The 24,116-nt window shown below is 41.5% G+C and overlaps 1 protein-coding gene across 1 annotated transcript; it reads left to right on the top strand.

The window, feature by feature from the left end:
- The first annotated feature begins 1,646 nt into the window (after positions 1-1,646).
- Positions 1,647-23,308, top strand: smg5 (SMG5 nonsense mediated mRNA decay factor). The gene is made up of 21 exons (XM_039806497.1): positions 1,647-2,101; positions 2,483-2,581; positions 5,630-5,753; positions 7,027-7,183; positions 9,073-9,162; positions 9,502-9,591; positions 11,724-11,802; positions 11,897-12,022; positions 13,975-14,043; positions 14,905-15,131; positions 16,008-16,145; positions 16,567-17,484; positions 17,598-17,767; positions 17,851-17,926; positions 18,768-18,943; positions 19,889-20,047; positions 20,293-20,352; positions 21,043-21,202; positions 22,500-22,590; positions 22,760-22,834; positions 22,951-23,308. The coding sequence occupies exons 1-21, from the start codon at positions 2,037-2,039 to the stop codon at positions 23,165-23,167; spliced, it is 3,366 nt and encodes a 1,121-aa protein (XP_039662431.1). The 5' UTR covers positions 1,647-2,036; the 3' UTR covers positions 23,168-23,308.
- The last annotated feature ends 808 nt before the right edge of the window (positions 23,309-24,116 follow it).

Raw genomic sequence — 24,116 nt, 5'->3', positions numbered from 1 at the left:
GACAGAGCACAAAAATTGCACATTGGAGGAGCAATAGACAGTTCATGCTGTGTAAAAACAACAAACAGAGCTGCGAGTTCCACCTTAACCTGCTCCAGACCCGAGCATCAAATACATTCATATAATTATTCTGCCAGGTTAAACTGTGGAGAATATTATTGTCACAATGAAATGACCAATAAGGTTTTCATTTTGTATGTATTTATATCAGATTTACATCACTTTTACCGCCTGGAAAACAGCATTACATCACATAATTCCAACAAAACCATTACACTGTGAATAAGCATCTTTACAGAACTATATTTTTTCTCCCTAACTCTACCCATTGACTTACATATTTCAGTGATCCCCTCCATCATCATCTGCCATACCAGTACCCTGTTTCCACAGTCAGGAAACACATGAAAATGTGTTAAATTTAGGAAGCAAGTGTCTCTCAAAATGCAATTTCTCTGTCACCTAAATAATTGCATTTATGGGGATGTAAAATGATGTGTGATCTTTATAGACCTCTAGTGGTAGCAGGAGGAATTACAACAACAGAGTTTATTAGTGGCTATGGTTCTTCATCACAATGGTCACTGTGCCATCCTGCAATAGAGTAAGTTGCGGTTTGAAGACGCAGTCCTAGGACTGCATTTCTATTAACCTAGTTAATAACAAAACTGACATATTGCACAAGCGCCAATATATAAGTTAGCAACTAGCTAGCTATGAAGGGTTAAGGTTAGGGTAAGGTTAAAAGACAGTGTTTGGGTTAGGGTTATTGAAACTACATAATTCTGCCTTCAGTAGCAACACTTTTTTTCATCAACTTCATGTCCTTTGTAAGGAAAAAAGACAAGGAATGATGCAAATGATGGAAGTATGGATGCAAAATTGGGAACTGAAGAGTGATGTTGTTTGTGACACAACTATAATGTAATTTGCATATACATATATAAAAGTAAAAGTATAAAAGTATTCAGGCTACAGCAAAATCTAGGCATACTGAAAATATTATAGTAAAAGTGCTTGTTGGGCAAAATGGTCTCTTTAAGAGTTATATGTATCAAATTATTAAGTATTTTATATACTTTTGGATACTTTAATCTTATCTATCTTATCTCATATTTTATAAATTGATCATGTTTGTTTGTAGCATACAATCGAAATACTCAAGTAAAGTAATTGTAATTGTAATAAAGTAAGTGGTGATGTAACTGTTACTTTATACTGCTACTTCTATTCCACTAAATGGTAGATTTGGAGGCAAATATATAATATATTTTACTGCACTACATAGTTACTTTGTAGATTTGGATTATTAATACAAAATACAAACCATCTAATAAATGATGATATATTATTATAGGCGAGGCTACCCAGCAATATATCAAGAAATTATAATTAGCCCCACCTTTAACAGCTGCAACATTAATGTTGTGTACACATTAATACATCAATAATTATAATCCAGTGATTCATAATATATTATGAATCTGAAATGGGTCATTATGCACAATGAGTGGTATGGTATGGTATTTTAAGTAATACAATGTATAATTTCCACTGACAAAGTAAATGTTTTCATCAAGACTTTCGAAAATGAGGGATCTGTAGACAACCTGGCAACCCTTAATTTAATCTGCTGACTGTGTTCTGTACTCTCGCGGTATTCAGGCGGTCACTGCCTGATAGAAATAATGGCCGCCTTCGTAGCAATGGCTGGAATAGGGAACAACACAAGAGGCACATCAGAGCGTTTTAGCTGACCAGGAAGAGCCTAAATTATAGGGCACCCCCTCCTACCCGGGTTTCAGAACGGATGGGTAGAGGGGGTCTTGCCAAAGGACACAAGAAACGAAAGAGACTCGGAGGGAAGGGGAGGAAAGCTAACGTTATCTTGATAGCTAGCGCTAGCTGGCTATCAACACGGTTGTCACTGCCGGGGAACAAACCCGAGTAGCCCTGACAACTGCGTGTCGGGAGGGTTGAAGGAAGCGGTGACCAAACGCTGGAGCGTGTGATCAAATAACTGACTAGGCGCTAATATGAGTGGACCGGTGCAGGACAGTGAGCCAGAGGCAAAAGTCCTTCTCATCAAGCGGCTTTACAGGTAAGTTGTAAGGCCGTTTTGCGTTGCTAACCAAGGTGCTAATTGAACGTTATTGTGCCGGCTAACTTAGAGCTAGCCAATCAATGTTTGCTACCACAAGAAAGGGTACATCTTTTTTTCTCTATTCAGTAACCTGTCACGACAATGAGTAGCCCAACCTCCCCGCATTCTCAGCCAGTGTAACGTTAACTCTAACATCAGATCAATCTGACCGGGCAGTCATCATGCTTTGTGTAGCTTTAATTTCATTACTGCGGTTATTACAAAGAAATGAAACAGAAAGGATGGTTACTAGCATGATAGTCCGCAGTATTGTTTAGATCACGGCGTTAACCTTGTCATTATGCTAACTAATGCTTTCCCTTGCCCAACACTACCCAGGGCTGTGGTGGAATCTGTGCACAAGCTGGATGTCATCATCGCCAGCAAAGCATCCTACAGAGAGGTCTTCAAGCCGGAGAACATCAGCCTTCGCAACAAGTATGTCCAGCTGTCTCAGCAATGTTTGTGAAAGGAGGCAGGAGTGTAACTTAAACATCTGGCCAGTTGTTCTGAACATAATTATGAATGTTCCTGTTTAAACCAATAAACCAGTCGCCGGTGGCTCACCTCTAGTTAATTTAGCTGACCCTAGCTAAGCCTAATCCATTAGCATTAGAAACATGTCTTATGTATCAAATCTGACCACTTATGCTTCAGTATTACCATTTGCTCTGTGGGAAATTGTGATCTCTGCAAGACTAAACAAAAAAGATAAACCTACTGATTTGCGCTTAGTCATACAACCTGTGAACAGAATCCAAGTTGGTATTTTCATACTGGATACAAGTGGAAGTTAAAGGTAAATGTGAAAAATAGACTGGACTAGGGTTGCACGAAATTGACAAAATGTGATATTGCGATATCGTGTATGAATATTGCGATTATAGATATTCATTTTGATATTTTTAAACGTGAAATTACAAAAGTTACAGGAAAACGCATCAAAATAGATTCATAACAAATTAAACAAGTTTTCTTACAACACAAGGTTTATTTCAACTGACGGTCATATTGGACTGGTACAACATTCACTTACACGGTCACTCTGTCGAAATATGTACACTAGTTGTACCCTACATAGGGTTTGTCACGTAGTGGATCCGTGCGCTGACGTGCAAGTGGCACGGTAACTGGCTAATGAAACATGATCATTGTAGCGTTTCAAGCGGGTTCTAAATCAAACAAATATACACTTATACACTTTCAATATATTGTGATAACGATACTGAGTCGATGTGTCTTGCACCCCTCGATATAATATTGCACAATGTGATATTGAGTCAATATATCTTGCACCCCTAGACTGGACCGTGTGGCCACACAGACAGGGAGACAGAGGAGATGGTATCTTGTTTTGCCCAGTGAATGCCTTGGGAACCAACATGCACTCTAAAAAGTTGACTAGATCGGCCTTCATTGTGGTCTGTTTTTAAAAAAAATTAAAGATGCCAAACGTTTTTCTTTGTCATATACGATAGTACATTAAAATACACTCAAGGATTATTAGGAACACCCTATTAACACCGAGTTTGACCCCCTTTCGCCTTCAGAACTGCCTTAATTCTTCGTGGCATTGATTCAACAAGGTGCTGGGAGCATTCTTTAGAAATGTTGGCCCATATTGAGAGGAGAGCATCTTGAAGTTGATGGAGATTTGCACATCCAGGGCACGAAGCTCACGTTCCACTACATCCCAAAGATGTTCTATTGGGTTGAAATCTGGTGACTGTGGGGGGCATTTTAGTACAGTGAACTCATTTTCATGTTCAATAAACCAATTTGAAATGATTCGAGCTTTGTGACATGGTGCATTATCCTGCTGGAAGTAGCCATCAGAGGATGGGTACATGGTGGTCATAAAGGGATGGACACGGTCAGAAACAATGCTCAGGTAGGCTGTGGCATTTAAACAATGCCCAATTGGTACTAAGGGGCCTAAAGTGTGCCAAGAAAACATCCCCCACACCATTACACCACAACCAGCAGCCTGCACAGTGGTAACAAGGCATGACGGAACCATGTTCTCATTCTGTTTACGCCAAATTCTGACTCTACCATCTGAATGTCTCAACAGAAATCGAGACTCATCAGACCAGACAACATTTTTATAGTCTTCAACTGTCCAATTTTGGTGTACTCGTGCAAATTGTAGACTAATTTTCCTATTTTTAGTGGAGATGAGTGGTACCCGGTGGGGTCTTCTGCTGGTGTAGCCCATCCGCCTCAAGGTTGTGCGTGTTGTGGCTTCACAAATGCTTTGCTGCATACCTCGGTTGTAACGAGTGGTTATTTGAGTCAAAGTTGATCTTCTATCAGCTTGAATCAGTCGGCCCATTCTCCTCTGACCTCTAGCATCAACAAGGCATTTTGGCCCCCCAGGACTGCAGCATACTGGATGTTTTTACTTTTTCAGACCATTCTTTGTAAACCCTAGAAATGGTTGTGTGTGAAAATCCCAGTAACTGAGCAGATTGGGAAATACTCAAACCAGCCCGTCTGGCACCAACAACCATGCCACGCTCAAAGTTGCTTAGATCACCTTTCGTTCCCATTCTGACATTCAGTTTGGAGTTCAGGAGATTGTCTAGACCTGGACCACACCCCTAAATGCATTGAAGCAGCTGCAATGTGATTGGTTGATTAGATAATCGCATTAACGAGAAATCTTACTATTTTCTGACATCAATTAATAAAGAAAAGAATTGTTAGATTAAGTGTTTGTTGCATGTGCCTTTACACTACAATACTAGGACATATGCATCCTTGACACACTTGTGGCAAAAGTGATCAGATTCCATTGCAGACATTTTGATATCATTTTACACCCGTATTCAGAGGTACCCCCAAGTGATCAGTTCCCCCAAGACATAATAGGATAAGAGCCGTAGTTATATATTGTACTTCACTTGCAAATGGGATAATTTGGCACATTGGTGCAAGGTGAAGTTCATATTACTATTAAGTATTATATTATCCTCTTTGGCATTGAAGAATAGAAGAACCAAGCGAGAGAGAATAATTTCTTCAAAGAGGAGATAATGAGAAACACTGCATGTACTTGACTAAGTACAGTAACATAATCTTGTCATTAGCTGCACACATAAAGTGGGGACTGAGATTTCATCACAATACTCTGGTGCACAACTCTGACTTCTGAATCAGTTTACACAGACCATGTGAGTCTTAGAAGGGAGGGGCACGCTTTATTAGTGATTTTTGTCCGACAGTACCAGAATCATCAGTTGTCACTGATGTAGTGTAGTGTCTACTATATATAGGAGGGCTGGCTGCAAATAATGATCATTTTCAATATTGATTAATCTGCCCATGAATCACTCGATTAATCATGAAAAATGCCCACCTACTTAGCCTCACCTGTTCATGTGCAACTAGGTTGACTCATTGGTCTACTTGTCAAACCGGTGACCCAACTACCTCCTTAACTGATGCATGTGTGATTCTGTTTACCTGTCTGTTTGTTTTCAGGCTGAGGGAGCTTTGTGTGAAGCTGATGTTTCTTCACCCTGTTGACTACGGCCGTAAGGCAGAGGAGCTCCTCTGGAGGAAGGTTTACTATGAGGTCATCCAGGTTATCAAGACCAACAAGAAGGTAACTGGCCCTGCAGCTGAGGAAAAGATCATCTTTGCATGTGTTAGCCAACCATTTGTTTCTGTCAGCTGGCTTAACATCATGGCTGCCACTTGAAAGTCAACTCTACTATGATCTCTGCCATTTTTTTGGTCACTGGTGTGTAACATACTTCCATAGAGTACCAAGAGTGTGTTCATGTTATGCATGGGGGGGTCCCAATGGAAATCAAACCCCTTCACTGTTGGCATTTTGCTCTGCTATTGGACCAACATGGGAAAACCATCAAACATTATTCCCCTCATCAAATGACGCAGGATCGTTTCTGCACTGAATTCTGTTCTAATGATGTAATAAGTGTTAGCCGTGATTCAGTTGCTTGTGAACTTGAATATTGAAAATGTTGAATGTCATCAGCAGTTGAGTTATAGTCATTTGTTGCACATTTGTTTGTTTTAAAGGTCCCATGGCATGGAAATTTCACGTTATGAGGTTTTTTAACATTAATATGAGTTCCCCCAGCCTGCCTATGGTCCCCCAGTGGCTAGAAATGGTGATAGGTGTAAACCGAGCCCTGGGTATCCTGCTCTGCCTTTGAGAAAATGAAAGCTCAGATGGGCTGATCTGGAATCTTGCTCCTTATGAGGTCATAAGGAGCAAGGTTACCTCCCCTTTCTCTGCTTTGCCCGCCCAGAGAAAGAGAGAGACATCATGGCTTTCAAACGAGCAAAGTGGCAGTTGGTCAACTTCAGTTAGTGTTGGAAGTTCTGCGGGTGTGGAGTAAGAAAGGAGTGATCTTATCAGAACTCTGTAGCCTACACCTTATCTCTGTTTTAGACTAGCGGCTAGAGTAACATATTTAAATCTGCAAACAAACTGTCATTATTAGAGTTGAATTGTCGGTAATGTAGGCGGCTTGTTTGGACAAGAAAGATGCATGCATGGTATGAAAAAGACAATATATTTGGGTTTGCTGCATCGATGTTTTAGGGAGCCTACTTGGTGGAGTATTCTTATAAAGTTAATCTTCCCTCACAATATTCATTAGTTTGCCAGTTTTAATATATTTTTTTAAATTTTGTAGTGGTTTTATTTCTTTCTTTATATCTTTTGTTGTAAACGTTTCCCCATGGCTTGTCTTTTTTTTTTTTTTTGTCTTTTTTTGTGTTCAATGCTTTAGAGCCTTTTTGATGCTCATTGTAAATTACAGTCTGTATGCAATGTAGATCCTGTTTATTATTGTGGTTCACATTTCTAATGTATTGGCTCATTTCTCTCTTTTACTCCACTGTAGCACATCCACAGTCGCAGCGCTCTGGAGTGTGCCTACCGTACACACCTGATTGCCGGCGTGGGTTTCTACCAGCACCTGCTGCTGTACATCCAGTCACATTACCAGCTGGAGCTGCAGGACTGCATCGACTGGACCCACGTCACAGACCCACTGATAGGTCAGAGACGCAAAACACAGAGACACAGATGTAGAACATTCAAATGTGCAAGCAGCATCTAATCTCTTAATAAATGTTTGTCAAAATCTTGATTGAATTTAGAAATCTTGATCACTTATAGGGCTTTTTCACTGAAGAGGTTTTGACAAGTAACACTCGGAAAAGCACAGGTGTGAATGATGGCTAGATTCTATTTACAGTCCTTCCAGAAAAACGCGGAGTTTTTTGTGATTGTTGCGGACAAAAATCCTTGATTATGCGGCACGTTTTCTTAAAAAATGCGATGGAATATGCGGGATATTTATGCAATTTTATGCGATGAAATTGCGGGAACTTGCAAAAAATGCGGTTTGATGAAAAAGTGATTCCCCCAACACCCTGCTTTTTTTAAACTTAATTTCCAAAAATAGTTTACAGATATTCAGTCATTGCAATAAGTAAAAAAATAAGATACAAAAATATATACAAATAATATAATATTAAATTAAAAATAAAAGTAATAGTCTAAACAGAGGGAAATAAAAGATTTTCAAAAATCCTTAATAATATAGACAGCAGGAGCACTTAAAGAAATTTGAGTAGACATCAGATATTAAGATAGCTTTCTTATTGGATACCAACTTAAGAGACTCAAAGTACATGTCAAATTCAACCTCCAACACCCTGCTTTTCGATGATGTTCACTTCGGGTAATTGCGTCACTTCATAACGTTCCCATGGCAACATGGGAAAATGGCTGCTGTTGTGTGAAGTCCATACTGTCTATGGTGAAGTAAATGCAAAAAATTTTCAACTTTCTGCTAAGATATATGTGACTTTTTTGCAACGCAAATGCGGGGATTATGAAATCATGCAAGCACCGCATATTTTGCGCGGAAATTGGCAATTTATGCGGCATATTTGAAAAAATGCGGCCCCCGCATGAATATGCGGACTTTGGCTGATTATGCATTGAATTATGCGATCGCATAATGACGTCTTTCTGGAGGGACTGTATTTAGCTGCGCCGGTTTCAGGATCCTGGTGTTGTGCATGCTGGTTCACTTTAATGGCTTACTGGAATACTAACAACTCAACATGTTTGCCTATTATTACAGTGTAGTTTGTTTTGGGTTTTTAATGCACTCTCTTCTAGTGAGAAATTAACTTAAATCCACATATGTATAGCTTCTTTTTTGCACTATTCAGATTTGCTTTTTTGTGTCAAATGGGTGTAAAACCCATTCAGCTTGGTATCATGAATATTTTGATACTTGTGGATTTAATATTGAAATCAAACTGGAAGTGTCCACTGGAACGTTGCGCGTCATTTACAGCTGGTATTAGAATGTACTTCTACCTATTCAGATAATGAATAGTGTGATCACACCATTGCATTCAGAGCGGGTGTTTATGTGTCCGTTGTCTGAATTCAGTCCGTATCAGATGTCAGTGTCCCCTTGCGCTATGCAAAGCACACGTGCCAAGTCAGTCTATTGTCGGCGAAGACAAACAGACAGGTGCAGGGTCACCCAAGTTTGTGGTACGGTGCGGCCGGTACTCGTCCTTTGCCTCAGATGCCATCAGACAACAGGGGCTAATACCAGGTAGGGTCTGTAATCCTGTCTTCCAGCATGAAGTTTATTTTATTAAGAAATATAAATGTTTTTGGCCACCTAAAACAAACGCACCTGTGGACATTACTGCGTCATGGACGGAGAAACAGTGTTTGAAGTAATAACTGGGTGCTGTCTCTAACGTTCAGATCATTCTGCTGATTGCAAATTGTTGCTTTGCTGGAATTTAAGCTTGTTTTCTTTTGTCACATAACTCCAAGTCATTTTGGGTAAGTGCATTAGCTAAATGCTTTAAATGAAGAAGAAAAAATGTGGTGTAATTGTTCCCCGCAGGCCGAAAGAAACCAGTGTCAGCCACCCCCAAGGAGATGGAGTGGGCACAGATGGCCTGTCATCGATGTCTGGTCTACCTTGGAGATCTAGGTAATAACATGATAAAAGAATATGCAATTATATCATCTCTCTACCCAGCTTGTAGATGTGTGAGACAGCATGTGTGTGTCATTTAGCGTGGGAAATGTTGGCTCAGCTATAGAGTATAATTGGCAGGAGGCTGTTTGGTTGGTTTACAGAGATCAGTATTTTTTATTGATTTCACATTATTAAGCTGAGAATTACAGAAGCAAATGGAATTATGTCCGCACCGTTTTTGGTTTACCTTTGATATATTCAAAGAAATTTGAAATAAATTTTAGCCAAAGTCTATCTTGATGTTAACATTTATTATTGCTTTTTTCTGTTATTTTAATATTTCCTCTGCAGCCCGTTATCAGAATGAACTTGCTGGAGTGGAGGCTGAGCAGCTGGCAGAAAGGTTTTACCATCAGGCGCTGTCTGTCATGCCACACATGGGTGAGTGACTGTAATGTAAGATTTCTTTCAAGTTTTCAACCCTTTTCCTATGTTTTTGTGTCTAAGTGACTGATGAGAACAACAATCTTTGATATTGGTCCAGTATTAAGCAAGATCACTGCAGTCGGCAGCGGCGAAACAAGCTACAATGTAAGTTAATAGGGCAATTGTCCTGCTGGTATTTACCTTCACAAAAGTGCTTGTTTTGCCACTGACAGGCTCAGATTAATATTCTAAGTGTCTGACAACATTATGGGAAGGATTTCTAAGGAGGTTGACCTTTCTGTTAAAGAGTAAGATCCTTTTTTTAAAACATAAAAACATCCGCGAAATTGCGTTCACTAAATCCACCAGACTTCAAGTAAATAAACAGTAATTTAAGCATCGTAAAATACATTTCATTCAAAGTCGACAGAAACAATATAAAACTATGAAACGCCGTTTTGGGTCGTCTTTCCACTTTTTTTTCTAGTTTTGGTTGAAATAAACACATAGTTTCCCAATTTACATTTCCTTTTTTTTTTTTTTTTTTTACAATATTTTGGCTCTATACACACTAAAAGTATTGTTTTTCTAAATGGAGTCTGGTGGGTTTAGTGCTAGCGGCTTCAGAGCTGTTTCTGGTTAAACAGAAAGGTCTCAAAGAGGTTTTAATGGTCTTTCTCTGAAGGGATCATTTCCATGATGTTGTCAGACACTTAGAATATTAATCTGAGCCTGTCAGTGGCAAAACGAGCACTTTTGTGAAGGTAAATACAAGCTGGACAATTGCTCTATTAACTTACATTGTAGCTTGTTTCGCTGCTGCTAACTGCTTAATACTGGACCATTGTCAAAAATAGTTGTTCCCATCATTCACTTAGACACAAAAACATAGGAAAACAGGTTGAAAAAAAACAGTAGTTACCCTTTAACATTATATGTATGTAATGAAATATTACGTATATGTAATATACATAATATCTTCCGCAAATTTAATATTCACTTCCACTGTTATGCTGATGACACCCAGCTCTACCTCTCCACCAAACCCTCATCCACTCTCCCGCCCACCTCCCTTACTGATTGCATCTCTGAAATAAAAACCTGGTTTACCCAAAACTTCCTGAAATTAAACCGTAATAAAACCAAGGTTCTCCTCATTGGCACCAAATCCACTCTATCCAAAACCGACAGTTTTTCTCTCACTATTGATAACTCCCCCGTTTCTCCCACCCTCCAGGTTAAGAGTCTGGGTGTCATCCTTGACACCACTCTATCCTTTCAACCCCACATCAATAACATTACCCGGTCTGCCTACTTCCACCTACGAAACATAAATCGCCTCCGCCCCTCCCTTACCCACCACACCGCCGCCATCCTTGTCCACAGTCTCGTCACTTCCCATCTGGATTACTGCAACTCCCTCCTCTTTGGCCTTCCTCCATTCACTTCCCCCCTCCATCCATCACATCACTCCTGTCCTCCAACAGCTCCACTGGCTCCCGATCCAGTTCCGTATCCAATTCAAAGTCCTCCTGTTTGCATTCAAGGCCATTCACAACATCGCCCCGCCATATTTGTCTGATCTCCTCCAGCGTCCCACTACCTCCCTCTCCCTCAGATCCTCTCCCTCCATACTCCTGTCTGGCCCTCCACCCGTTTCACCACCATGGGGAGCAGAGCATTCAGCCGCTCTGCTCCCTGTCTCTGGAACTCATTACCACCCCAACTCAGAGACATTGATTCATTCCCCCATTTCAAATTGCAACTCAAAACACATCTGTTTAAAACTGCCTTTTTTTTTTTCTTTTGTAACCCTGTACGGTGTCCTTGAGTGCCGAGAAAGGCGCCAATAAAATGTTTTATTATTATTATTATTATTATTATTATTATTATTATTAAAAGGACCCATAAGGTCATCAACACCAAACATCATGTCATCAGTTTTTTGTTAAGTTATTAAATGTTATTTGTGGTCTCCAAATCTTGGTTTATAGCACTGCAACATTTTGGCATCTCTTCTTCTTCTTTATAGATTGAGCAGGACTTTTAGGTAATTAGACTAAACATTAGGTAATGATTCTGTCCACATCAGGCATTTCCAAAAATGAAGGTTGCCTTATTTACCCATTTCACCCACCTGTCTACAGGAATGCCTTTTAACCAACTGGGCACACTGGCAGGGAGCAAGTTCTACAATGTTGAAGCAACCTACTACTACCTACGCTGGTGAGGAATGTTAATGTACAATTACGTGTGATGTTAACTATTGAACGACAACCCCCTAAATTAGGAGTCTTAATAGAGTTTGTATCTGTGCTAGCATCCAATCAGAGGCCCCTTTTGAGGGTGCCTATGGCAACCTGAAGCGCCTGTTTGACAAAGCTGCCAAGATGTACCACCAAGTGAAGAAGCAGGAAATGAAGAAGCTGTCTCCATCTCGACAAAGGTGAGGAGTAATCGCAGGATTCTGATAAGGTCTGAAAAGTCCAAAGAAACATCCGCAAGTTCCTCTGAGGCTTCCTTAGACCAGGAGCCCTCTCTGGACAGCAGTGGTATCACTAATGGGTTTCTCTGGCTTCCTTGGTAAAAATCAATCTGAGATAAACAGACTAATTTGACATCACTGTGCTGAAATCCCAGAGTAATTTTAACGTAGTCCCAATTGACATCTGGGGTTTTCACATAATTACCGACTTGCTTGCTTTTTGAATCATAAAGGCTCTCTAACCATTGGTGGGATAAAGCAGCATCTCTCTGCAGATGGGATTAGATAATTAATGATCCCCGTGGGGAAATTGTGTTGTTGAAGCAACAAAAGTAATCGAGGAATCAGTAGAAATAAAAGGTGAATATGCACACAAATGAAGCATCTAAAATGCTTGAAGAAAAAAACTCTGGAAAAGAGTGTAGATCGGTCATGTTGCTAGTCTATTATGGGATTATTTGGATTATTTGCATGGAGCAAATAGGATTAACACATTCTTTTGCCACCTGGACTGAAGTCAGTGCTGTTTTTGTTTCATTTACATGAATAACGCTTAACTCAGCTGTGGTGTGTGTGTGCAGTGTGAAACTACATTATGTGTTCGTGCTGTGTTACTATGCTTTCATTGAGTTAGATGAGGAGATTGAGTCCATACTTTTTGTTTGTGTATGAAGTAAACAGACAAGACACATCCTTTATACTTTTGGAGAGACCCAGGCTAGGTGTTTGCCCCTGCGTCCAGTCTTTATGCTAAAGGCTGCTAGCTCAAACTTCATTTTTAGTGTAAAGTCATGAGGGTCGTGTTGATCTTCTCATTTAACTCTCAGAAACAACAAAAAAGCAAATAAGCATATTTCCCAAAATGTCCAGCTATACTTTTAAAGGTCCCATGGAACAAAAATTTCACTTTGAGGTTTTTTAACATTAATGAGTTCTTCCAGCCTGCCTATGGTCCCCCAGTGGCTAGAAATGGCGATAGGTGTAAAGTGAGCCCTGGGTATCCTGCTCGCAAAATTACGGATCCCACTATGGCCACGCCAAGACCCGCCCTACGAAGCAGCTCGGCATTTCACCTTGAGTGGTTAAGGTTAGGGGATTGGTCAGGGGATAGGACCTGTACATGTAAGCATGGACGCCTGGCCAATAGTAGTGTGTGAATGCTATTAAAGGGCGCGTCTTGGCGTGGCCATAGTGGGAAGAAAAATATTGTATCCTGCTCTGCCTTTGAGAAAATGAAAGCTCAAATGGGCCAATCTGGAATCTTCTCTTTATGACATCATAAGGGGAAAGGTTACCTCCCCTTTCTCTGCTTTGCCCGCCCAGAGAATTTGGCCCACCCATGAGAAAGAGGGAGACATCATGGCTTGCAAACAAGCAAAGCATGGCAGTTGGTCAAGGCCCCCCCCCCCCTCTCTCCTCAATAGCTAAAGACACAGAAATGGCACATACTAAGGAAAGCTCATTGTGGGACTGGCTCTAGTGGCTGTAATTCTGCACCAAGGCTGAATTTCGGGAAAGAGACTTCAGATACAGTATTAGGGGACCACTAAGGTCTATATAAAAGCATCCAAAGAGCACCATGTCATAGGACCTTTTAAACTTTCTCTTTAAATGTTCTCGTTATTTTTATCTGTTCATTCACCCAGCGGATATAGAATGTCTTAGAAAAAAAAAAAGCAGTAATAGAGTACCAACACTTTGCAAACAATAGGACATTCAATACACCCCTTTTCCATTAAAAAACTTTTTGCTTGGGTTAGTTTTACAACATGCACCTCTTTAAAAAATAAATAAAAAAAAAAAAAAGTTAAATGGAAAGAAAATGCTCAATTTGATTCATAGAATTTTGATACAAAATCAACATATCTGTAATCTATGATGTCAATTATAATGCTATGACTTTTCTTCTGCAGATCAAAAGACATTAAGCGCCTCCTGGTGAGCTTCATGTACCTTCAGAGCCTGCTGCAGCCCAAGAACAGGTGAGTCCTCTCCACTGTTTTAGAGCCAGTCCACAGTGCAAATTATTAAACCATTTCATAGGTATGTTAAGACTACAGACTACATACTGTTTATGTTTCTAACCTCTTACCTGCACCCGTGACATCAGAGTCAATATTTGCTTTTGTTAAGTGTGGACAGAGGTGTTCTAGTGTTTACTACCTGTAAAAATCTTCAAACTGATTTAACAAGCAACAAACTGTACTTGATAGTTCATGAGCACCTGGTCGCCCTACTAGGTCCTCGGTTATCCTTGGATTATTCATTCTTACCCGTATTTTCCACTGGGCGCGTCTGTGCTGCGTACGGGTTTTGTTCCGTCCTCGGCTGCCGCGCGCCATACCACCCAGGGAGGGTCTCAGAAGCAGAGCCTCTTGCCTGCCTGACTCAGATTTTATCGTCTCTACAAGTACTTGAAAGAACAATCACGTGTTTCTTAAGCTAGTATCTACCATCCACTCCAAGCACTCCTGCAATTTAACTCCATACCTTCTCTTTTCTGGCTTTTCTCGTCGTCCGTGGTGGTATAGAGGAGACATAAATGACACTGGGTCTGAACACCTCGCGGCCCGCGTGAAAATAGACCTGGCGCGTATGTTTAGCGAAGCGGAGAGCCATCTGACGCGAGCTCCTGGGATGCGCCGCGGCGCTGCTGGTGGAATATCAAGCATTGACTTGAATATCAAGCATTGACTTGAATAGCCGCGATTGTTCGCACGGGTCGCGGCGCCTCCACAACGCAGCGCAGACGCGCCCGTTGGTAAATAGCTGTAAGATTGTGACATCGTATTTTTAGCGCTTCCTTTTCATGACATTGCTTCCCCTCCTCTGTCTGTATGTAGTCTAATGGAGACGGAGCTGACGTCACTCTGCCAGTCGGTGCTGGAGGACTTCAACCTGGTGCTGTTCTACCTGCCGACAGCGCCCCATGGCGGTGCTCACCACTCCCCCGGCGAGGAAGAGGAGGAGCAGCAGCACGCTGACAGCTCCTGTCCGGTGCTGCCGGACACCCTCGTCTTCAAGATGGTGGTCACTTGTCTGATGGTGGTGCACAGCCTGAAGAGGGGAGGTTAGTGCTAGTGTGATGTTAAGGCTGGTGTGTGTTTCACCATTTTTTTGTCTTCCAAAATTATTTTTAATACATTTTGATATCTATATATGTACATATAGCTATAAGATAGTAGTGAACAAACGGTAAAGTTTTTCTTTAAATGTCCTTTTTAAAGCGGTAATTCTGTTTCAGTGTCATCGTCAGTGGGCTTGTATATCTACATGAGATAAGGACTGGAATAATTAGGCAGAGGAAGAAGTCCCAATCCAGACTCAATTTTATTTCTGTGGAGCTCTTCAGTTAAAGCTTTAGTGCGTAACTTTTTGATAATATTGAACGTCCGTTACATTCAAGCCATTGCCAAATGAGTTGCTACAAAGCTAATTAGGACTACCAGCTCCACACAACTCTCTCTGTATCTCTCAGTACCGCTATGTTCAGAAGATCGTCACTTTCCCCCACAGAAGCTCGAGTGAAGATAATGACCTCCATGTTTTTGTAATCCTCCGTGTTCTCAACTGCGGGGAGGAGGGGTGAAGCGCGATCACAGAAGGCTTGTGTCATGTGGACGCTTCGACAGTGTTGTTGTCATTACTTAGAATTCCTCATGGGGGAGACCGAAACTACGCACTATAGCTTTAACTAGCCAAGAAAGGCCACTCAACTCTGTCCAAAACACCCATTAAAGTTGTCCACGTTTCTTGCCATCATAGTGGATCTGTGATGAATCGACTCCCAAACAAAAATTTGGAGACTTACTTGAAATATAAAGATATAAATCTAAAGAACCTAACCGATATGTGCATTGAGTATGCGTTAGATAGTCTTGTGGCATTTATTAAGAAGTACGTAGATCATTTTTTTCTATTAACAAATGTTGTATTGTGTCTTTAGGATCAAAGCAGTACAGTGCGTCCATAGCTTTCACTCTGGCGCTGTTCTCCCATCTGGTGAACCACGTCAACATTCGGCTGCAGGCTGAACTGGAGGAAGCGGAGAGCCAGGTGCCGCCACTTCACACTGACGCCACAGGTGAGAGAGGAAATCTCTGTTTACATATATAGAGAGAGAGAAATGAAAACAAATGCAGCTGCAAGTTAGTTCAAGGCTAATAAGTCGGTCCAGTAAAGGAAATCTCCCGGCCAGTGTCTGCCACATACGTAGATCAGTTCGTCAATCCCAGTGTCTTCTCATTAGCAACATCATTTAGGCTTAAAGTGCTGCTTTTTGTCGTTTTAAAATAAAATCTTTTGGAAGAACTACAAGTCACGAGCAATTTTAAAGTTGAACACATTTCTTAATTCTTTTTGGCATACTCTTTCAGGACTAAACCCTTGGAGAAAATTGTTTATGTAATGGGAAATATGTAGTTAGAAGTAAGAGACATATTTGCCTGAAAAACAGAATGAAAACCGAAAAAGTAAAAATGTTTCCTTTTTTTTTTTTCTTCTAGATGACCTGGAGATGAGGGATTTGTCCGCTCCGTTGACAGATCGCTCTGATGACAAGCCTCTGCAGAATGGCTCCCTAGAGCAACAAGATGAGGAGGAGAAGAAGGATGAAGATGACTGTGAAAGGGATGGTGCCAAAAAGCATTGCAGTGTGGAAGAACAGCGCAAGTTGGAAGAAGAGAAACAGAGACAGAAGAAGAAGTACACCCGCCTCTCTAGACTCCGCCGACGCCGCTGTGCCCGCAAGGACACTCGAGGAGAGGATGAAAGTGACTTGAGCGAAGGCTTTGAGAGTGAAGAGGATGAAGATGACGACGACGAGAGGAGGGGTCGCGCCGACTCCACAGGCGCCACCACGACAGGAACCCCGCCCAATCCTCCATCCATCAGGAAGGAGACTAAGAGAGTACCCCTGGGTGAGGGGGGCAGCTGGGGGAATAGCTCAGAGGAAGAGGAGGAGGAAGGAGGGACGGCGTTTGATGTAGAGACCGACTCGGACATGAACAGCCAGGAGTCTCGCTCAGACCTGGAAGACATAGAGGACACGGAAAACTCCGACAACTTGGAGGGTCAGGCGCGGGAGCACCAGGACGAAGAGGAAGATGAAGACCAACCCAAGGAAGAAGGAGGCATCCGAGACAGCGACACGCCTCCGACCACCAACGGGCCTCTCATGCCCAGCGACGCCAGCATCAGCAGCAACCTCCAGGCCATGTCCTCACAACTCTTCCAGGCAAAGCGCTGCTTCCGCCTGGCGCCAACCTTCAGCAACATGTTGTTGAGGCCTCAAGGCTCATCCTCCCCTGGTATTCCCACCCCTACTGACACCTCTGCTCCCCCCTCCCAAGAGACACCCCCTCCCCCTGGGGAGTTACCCTGCGATATGAACCCTGGTACTGCCAACGGAACCAATGAAAATGGTAATGTGCTTTTTACCTCCCAATGTTACATATTATCTGTCCTTTTTGTGTGCTTTTCCCCCACAGTTACTCAAACTTGTCTTTTTGCTTAATTATTGTGTCCCCTCCTCTAGACTTGGACTCGGATTCGGAAGGCAGCCAACACAGTACCCCATCAGTACATAGTGAGAAAACCCTCTTAGAGAAGATGGAGATCCTGACCAATCAAGGGTTGATTCAAGTGGTGAAGGTCTTTGTTGATTGGCTAAGGACGAACACCGACATTATCCTTATGTGTGCACAGGTGAGGGGGCACAATGTCCTGCTTTTTTTCTATTTTTCATTGACATTTTAGAAGTATATTTAACAAACTGGTTCTCTCTGCAGAGTTCTCAAAGCCTGTGGAACCGACTGTCTGTGCTGCTCAACCTGCTACCAGATGGCAGCAAGATTCTTGAGGCTGGTGAGTAACTTAGAGACTGCGCTGCAAAGACATTTATACTTCTGAATGGCTCAGTAGGCACAGGATCTACTTATTGGTTTAGTCATAGACATGGGCCGGTGTACGATTCTGACGACCCTTCAGCAAAAATGTCACGGTATTGCAATATTGCAATTACAGCTTTAAAATGTATACATTTTTTTTAAACGTCTGGGTAAAAAAAAAGGGAGGGAGGGAGACGGATTACTAAACTGCAGTTTCTCTCCTTGACCACTCATAAACTGTGTGTGTGTGTGTGTGTGTGTGTGTGTGTGTGTGTGTGTGTGTGTGTGTGTGTGTGTGTGTGTGTGTGTGTGTGTGTGTGTGTGTGTGTGTGTGTGTGTGTGTGTGTGTGTGTGTGTGTGTGGTGTTGTGTGTGGGTGGGTGGGTGGGTGGGTGGGTGGGTGGGTGTGGTGGTGGTTGTGTTTTTTTTTTTTTTTGTGGGTGGTTTTTTTTTAAAAAGCAAGTATCAATTACAAGCTTTAGCAAAATGAGATCTGAAATGAATGAATTTTGGCCGGATTAATGTAATGATTATTTAACATGTGATCTTCCAAGTTGGTAAATGTTTTTGTTTTTTTATGTATACATATCTTATGATTATTGTGATATTATTTTTGTCCATAATCCCAAGATCTTATTCCATCCCTGTACTGTGAGCACTCACTTAACAAACCTTGCTAATATTCAGCTCTCGAAATGAATATTTGTTTTCCTGTGTGATTCATTTTTATTTTTTTTTTATTTTATTTTTTTTATATACTTAACGACTGTGCTCTGAGTCTACAGCTCATTTATTTATGTATCCGTGTGTGTGCTGCAGAGCTCGGCCTGAACGCAGAGGTGACAGAGCTGTTAAATGAGTGTGAGCAGCCCGGTTTGGTCCAGAGTCTGCTGCTGCCTGAGGATTTGGCTCTGCGACACCTGCCTGCTCTCAACGTAGCTCACCGCCGTCTTGATTTTACACGCCGCAACCCCTCTCTCAGCTCCCTACAGGAGGTACACACACAGATACACACAGGATTCAGCCTTAACAGATGTTCATTGTTGGTTGAAAACATCGGATAACAACCAGAAGGCATCAGATCCACCATGCCAATTAGCATCTTATTATTGTAGAATCATGGCACTTGGCTTTTGCCAACTGTGGTGCCTTTTTTTTATTTATAATTTTTTTTTTGGTGAGCCAGTAAGTTGGCAAATATCAAAACAGTATTATTATCTTAGACAAAACTATTTTCAGTGTACAATATTCAAATCATGGATATTGTTGTACTTGAAATACTGAAGAAAAAATAAAGTGGAATTGCCTCCACACAGCTCTCACAGACAGCTCCCCAATTCGTGAAATACCAATGGTTTTTCATGGCCACATGCATGCGCTGCCGGACCGGCTAGCAGAAGCTTGGATTACAACGCACACACAGGGAGTGTGACTTCATTCTGTGCTCAGGACGCCATTACTCCATTATATCTTTACATGGCAAATATTTGTTTGCTGCTGTATTAATGTTCTGAATATCAAGAACGCATGGTGGTGGAGGTGACAAAAACTGCCACTATTTTAAAACATTTCTAAAAGATTTAATGAAATTAGCTCACTAATTCAGACTGGAGCTGGAATGATTGTTCGAAAATGAGCTATGATGATGGGTTGATCGTTTAAGATGCTTTTGTTTACATGTAAATATTAATTAGAGCATCTTTGAACCATTGGTATGTATATTCTGTATTTAAGACATTTAAGTTTATCTGTCATTATCCCAGCTTTCACAGGACAATGAAACATTAGAGACACACACAACCCTTTTGTTACACACTCAAAACAGGTTGTATTTGTGGTTGAAGTCCTTTTTTTAAATGTCATTTATCCAACACAATATTTTATTACCAAACATAACATAGAAGCAATAAAACATGTTCTTCTTTCTCTTCTTCCTTCAGTGTGTAGTGCGAGTGTGTTGCATTCGAAGTTTTGGCCACTTCCTGACGAATCTCCAGGGCAACGTGCTGCACTACAACCCAGAGGCGGGCATATTCACCAGCATCAGCCAATCCGTACAGGATAATCTGGTGCAGCAGGCCAAGGCCCAGTTCCGAATGGTGGGTGACATCTGAACAGAACAGCAAGGAAGAAGAACCACAGGGCGCTTGCATTCAGTCAAGTCTCGTTATTCTGTGTGCAGTTTAGAAAGGGAAAATTGTGTGGTTGTGTAACTGTTGAACTAAATAAATGTGAAGAATGTTTATATATTTATGACCTGGAACCAACATGGGTTTGTACTTCTAAGCAAAGCAGCTGTTCCTTTTTGTTGTTGACTCTCCTGCCTTTATCTTTATTTGTCCAGGCTGAAGAGGAGGCTCGTCGAAATCGCTTAATGAGGGATATGGCCCAGCTTCGACTACAGGTTTTTATTTTATTATCACTTTCCACTGACTGTTTACCATGTCTGTGTTTTCCTCTTTTAAATCTGAGCAGTCATACATCAAAGACCCAGCTGTGTGCTGATAGTCATCACTGCCAAAAGAGCAGTTCCCAGTGTTTTGTTTGAGATAGAAAAAATGTTGAAACATGTATTTTCTTGTGTATGGAAATTGATTACAGAAATTGTATATGGTTACCTTTTTATTGAGTGTAAGATCCACTTTGTGAAGAACAAAGCAGGCATATTGTTTGCCCAGAACATGAACCAGCTGACATCAGTCTAAATCTCACTGAACACTCGCCAAAATCATCTGATGCAGGTAGTGCAAACATTGTAGGAGCTCTGAGATAGTTGTATTATATTTCTGTGACCATAAAACCCATCTTACGGGCTCCTGGTTAGCTCACCTGGTAGAGCAGGCGCCCACATACAGAGGTTTACTCTTCTACGCATCGGCCGCAGGTTCGACTCCGACCTGTGGCCCTTTGCTGCATGTCATTCCCCCTCTCTCTCTCTCTCTCTCTCTCTCTCTCTCTCTCTCTCTCTCTCTCTCCCCTTTCAAGTCTAAGCTGTCCTATAGAAGTAAAGGCCTAAAAAATGCCCCAAAAAAATATCTTACATTAATTGCACATTATCAGCTGTTGGATCTCTTTCTCTGTCTGATCCCTGCAGTTGGAGGTATCCCAGCTAGAGGGCAGCCTTCAGCAGCCGAAGGCCCAATCGTCCATGTCTCCCTACCTGGTGCCTGACACAGCTGCTCTCTGCCAGCATCTGAACCTCATCCGGCAGCTGGCCAGCAGCGGCTGCTTCATCATCATCATCCCACGGACAGGTCAGTGCATTGATTGCCTCATCCTTTGTCTGTCCTGAGCAGCATGGTGCGTAGCATATTAAACAAGGTAGATGAGTGGTGATTCATTGATTTGCAGGGTTGCTTTTCATGATCTCTTACATTACTGTAGAGAGGGAAAATCATGCCAAATACAATACAGACTACTCCTGTATTACATGACTACATCTTCCATTCAGTAATCTCACATAATGTTACTTGATGTCTGGTATTAGACCTAAAAAGTCTTTAAAAACATTGAATTCAGTTTCCTCATATACTGTAAAGGCCTTAAAGTTAGTTAGTTAGTTAGTTAGTTAGTTAAAAAATGTGTTTGTATCCAATTGCGGGCTTTTGGGAGACGCTATACAGTACCCCTTTAGCAAAAAGTTCAATGAATTAATCATTTTCTGCCACTTATGCGGGTCCAGGTCGTGTGCATTTCATTAATTATATCATTAGAGATTATTTTAACATACTGCAGGGAATGGGATAACATAATAAATAATTCTAGGCCATTTCATCCCTACTGGTTTTCCATTATACTTTCATACTTTGGCTGGTATAATTGTGAAATGGGTATTAAATTGCATATCATGGGTATTGAAGAGGTCTTAAAAAGGTACATTTGCTGTTTTGGAACCCTGCCGAAATACCGATATGTACACAAACACAACAATAGACACAAGTGTATTGCAAAAAAAAGTGTAGTTATTCTGGTCATTTCGCCTCCGATTGTATTTTTATCAAGTGCATTTCCTGTTCAAAACCCAATATTCGGGGTGACCTCTAGCTCACCCAGTAAGAACATGCGCCCCATGTACGCGGAGTCCTTTGCAGCGGCCCGGGTTCGAATCCGACCTGCGGCTCTTTGCTGCGTGTCATTCCCCATCTCTCTCCCACCTTTGCTGTCTATCCACTGTCACTATCAAATAAAGGGAAAAGCCCCCCCAATATTCAACCTCATTTTTGTTTGCCTCTCTTGCTTTTCTTATATTGTCACAGATATATGCTTCTTTTGTGGGTTTAGAGTATAATCTCACACTTTTCTGCACAATAGTTGTTTAAATTATTTGTCAAGCAAAGCAAAATGCCAAATACTGTATTTGTTGGAGGATTTGCTGATTTTTGTCATTTACACGTCATTTTGGGGCACTTGGTCAGACATGACAAGCTATTTGAAAACATCACCTTGGACTCTAGTAATTCTCTTTATTTTCACAAAGTCGGTTTCTGATTGAAATTTCACTGACGTGACTGTTTGCTCGGGCACTTAATCTGGACTACTTCTGTGTTGTAGTGATTGATGGACTTGACAGGTTGAAGAAGGAAAATGCCGGCGCGAGGGATGGCATCCGCTTCCTCGAGTCTGAATTTCGCAAAGGCAACAGGTGGGTGATTGTGTTACGTGTAAGGTGACTGATGGAGGTTCTTGCTGCTCTTTTAGGATGAAATTCTTTTTGTTTCCTAGTACATGAACACAAACCTCACTTTTTACTCCATAAAACTCCCCTTATTTTGGTGGATTTCTTAAATATTGTGTATCCCATCCTTCTGCAGGTACATACGCTGCCAGAAGGAGTCTGGTCGAAGTTTTGAAAGAGATAAACTGAAACGTCAGGACATCGAAGCCTGGTAAACCATGCTCTCCTTTCTCCAGTTACCGCTGTGTGTATTCTAAAATACTCATTGGATGACTATAACTTCTATTTTGATTGGTCCTCTTTTATTTTTATTTTTTTTATTCCTAGGCATTTTTACAAGATGGTGGACAGCTGTCGTCAGCTAACTGTCTCCCAGAGCAATGGAGATGAAGATACAGCCGGTATGGTGACCATTCTCACTGGCCATCAAGTGGAGGAGCTTTGCACTCGGTCAGCAGCAATGAAGGTCAGTCGCTCACTGCATTTTCTTACGTTGCAGACACTCAGGAAATTGACATTTTCCACCATGACTAGTAAAAAATAAATAAAAATAAATAAAAATTCCAAATTTGTCCTCTCCTGAATCAGAAAAAGGTGTATTTCCAGTACTTGCAAGGAATTTGCCTCGGTCGTTGGGGCATACATAAACAAACATATTGAACATTAGTACGAAATAAACAATAAATACAGAAACGATAGCGGTTTAAAGGTGCTCTATGTGATGTTGGGTGACGTCACTTCTTGTTGACGTTCAAAGTATTGTCAAATAAAACGGAGGCTAGCTCGCCCCTCCCTCCTCCTCAAAAAATGCTGTAGCCTAAAAAACTCGCGATCGCTTAGAGCACCTTTTTAACATAAAAGTAAAACAAAGAAAAAAGGAATGGGTTGAGTGCAGAATGTGGAAAAAGCTTCATGCTGTTCAGTTTGTGCTCTATTTTTGCTCCAGTGCTGTCCTATCCATGTTCATACAGATCCCACAGCCATCTGGTGATGTGGGGAGTTGGAAGTTAAGATGCTGTTGGACGATCCAACAAACACTTCTGTTGAAGCACACAGAGACCCTTATGGCGTTAAGATTGTAGCTATATGATTTGACAGACATTTCTAATCTTCCATTCTTTCCTTCGTTTCAATAGACTTCTGTTCGAAAAAAATCTGCATTAACTGTAATGACTAAGAAATGTATATAAAAGCGATGTGTAAAAACGGAGGATATGTTTTGTACACATTAGCATGTCTGTTATTTCGGGGGGAGGGGGGGGGGGGGGGGGGGGGGGGAGGGAGAATGTGGAGTTCTACCGGCAGTGGAAGGAGATTGGCTGAGAGGTCAAACGGGGGCAGCTGTCGGCGCTGCAAACAGCTGATCGATCACAACACTCGCTCCCTCTCTCTCTCTCTCTCTCTCTCCCACTCTTTTGCTCTGTGTGTATCTGCGTCTCCAAAGGCAAAAACCAACTCAAAAGAAAGCTGAATCGAAGGAAAGAGTTAAAGCT

The sequence above is a fragment of the Perca fluviatilis genome, chromosome 7, assembly GCF_010015445.1.
Source record: "Perca fluviatilis chromosome 7, GENO_Pfluv_1.0, whole genome shotgun sequence".
NCBI lineage: Eukaryota > Metazoa > Chordata > Actinopteri > Perciformes > Percidae > Perca > Perca fluviatilis.
The sequence above is the reverse complement of the archived record's forward strand: the minus strand, read 5'-3'. Positions and strand labels throughout refer to the sequence as shown.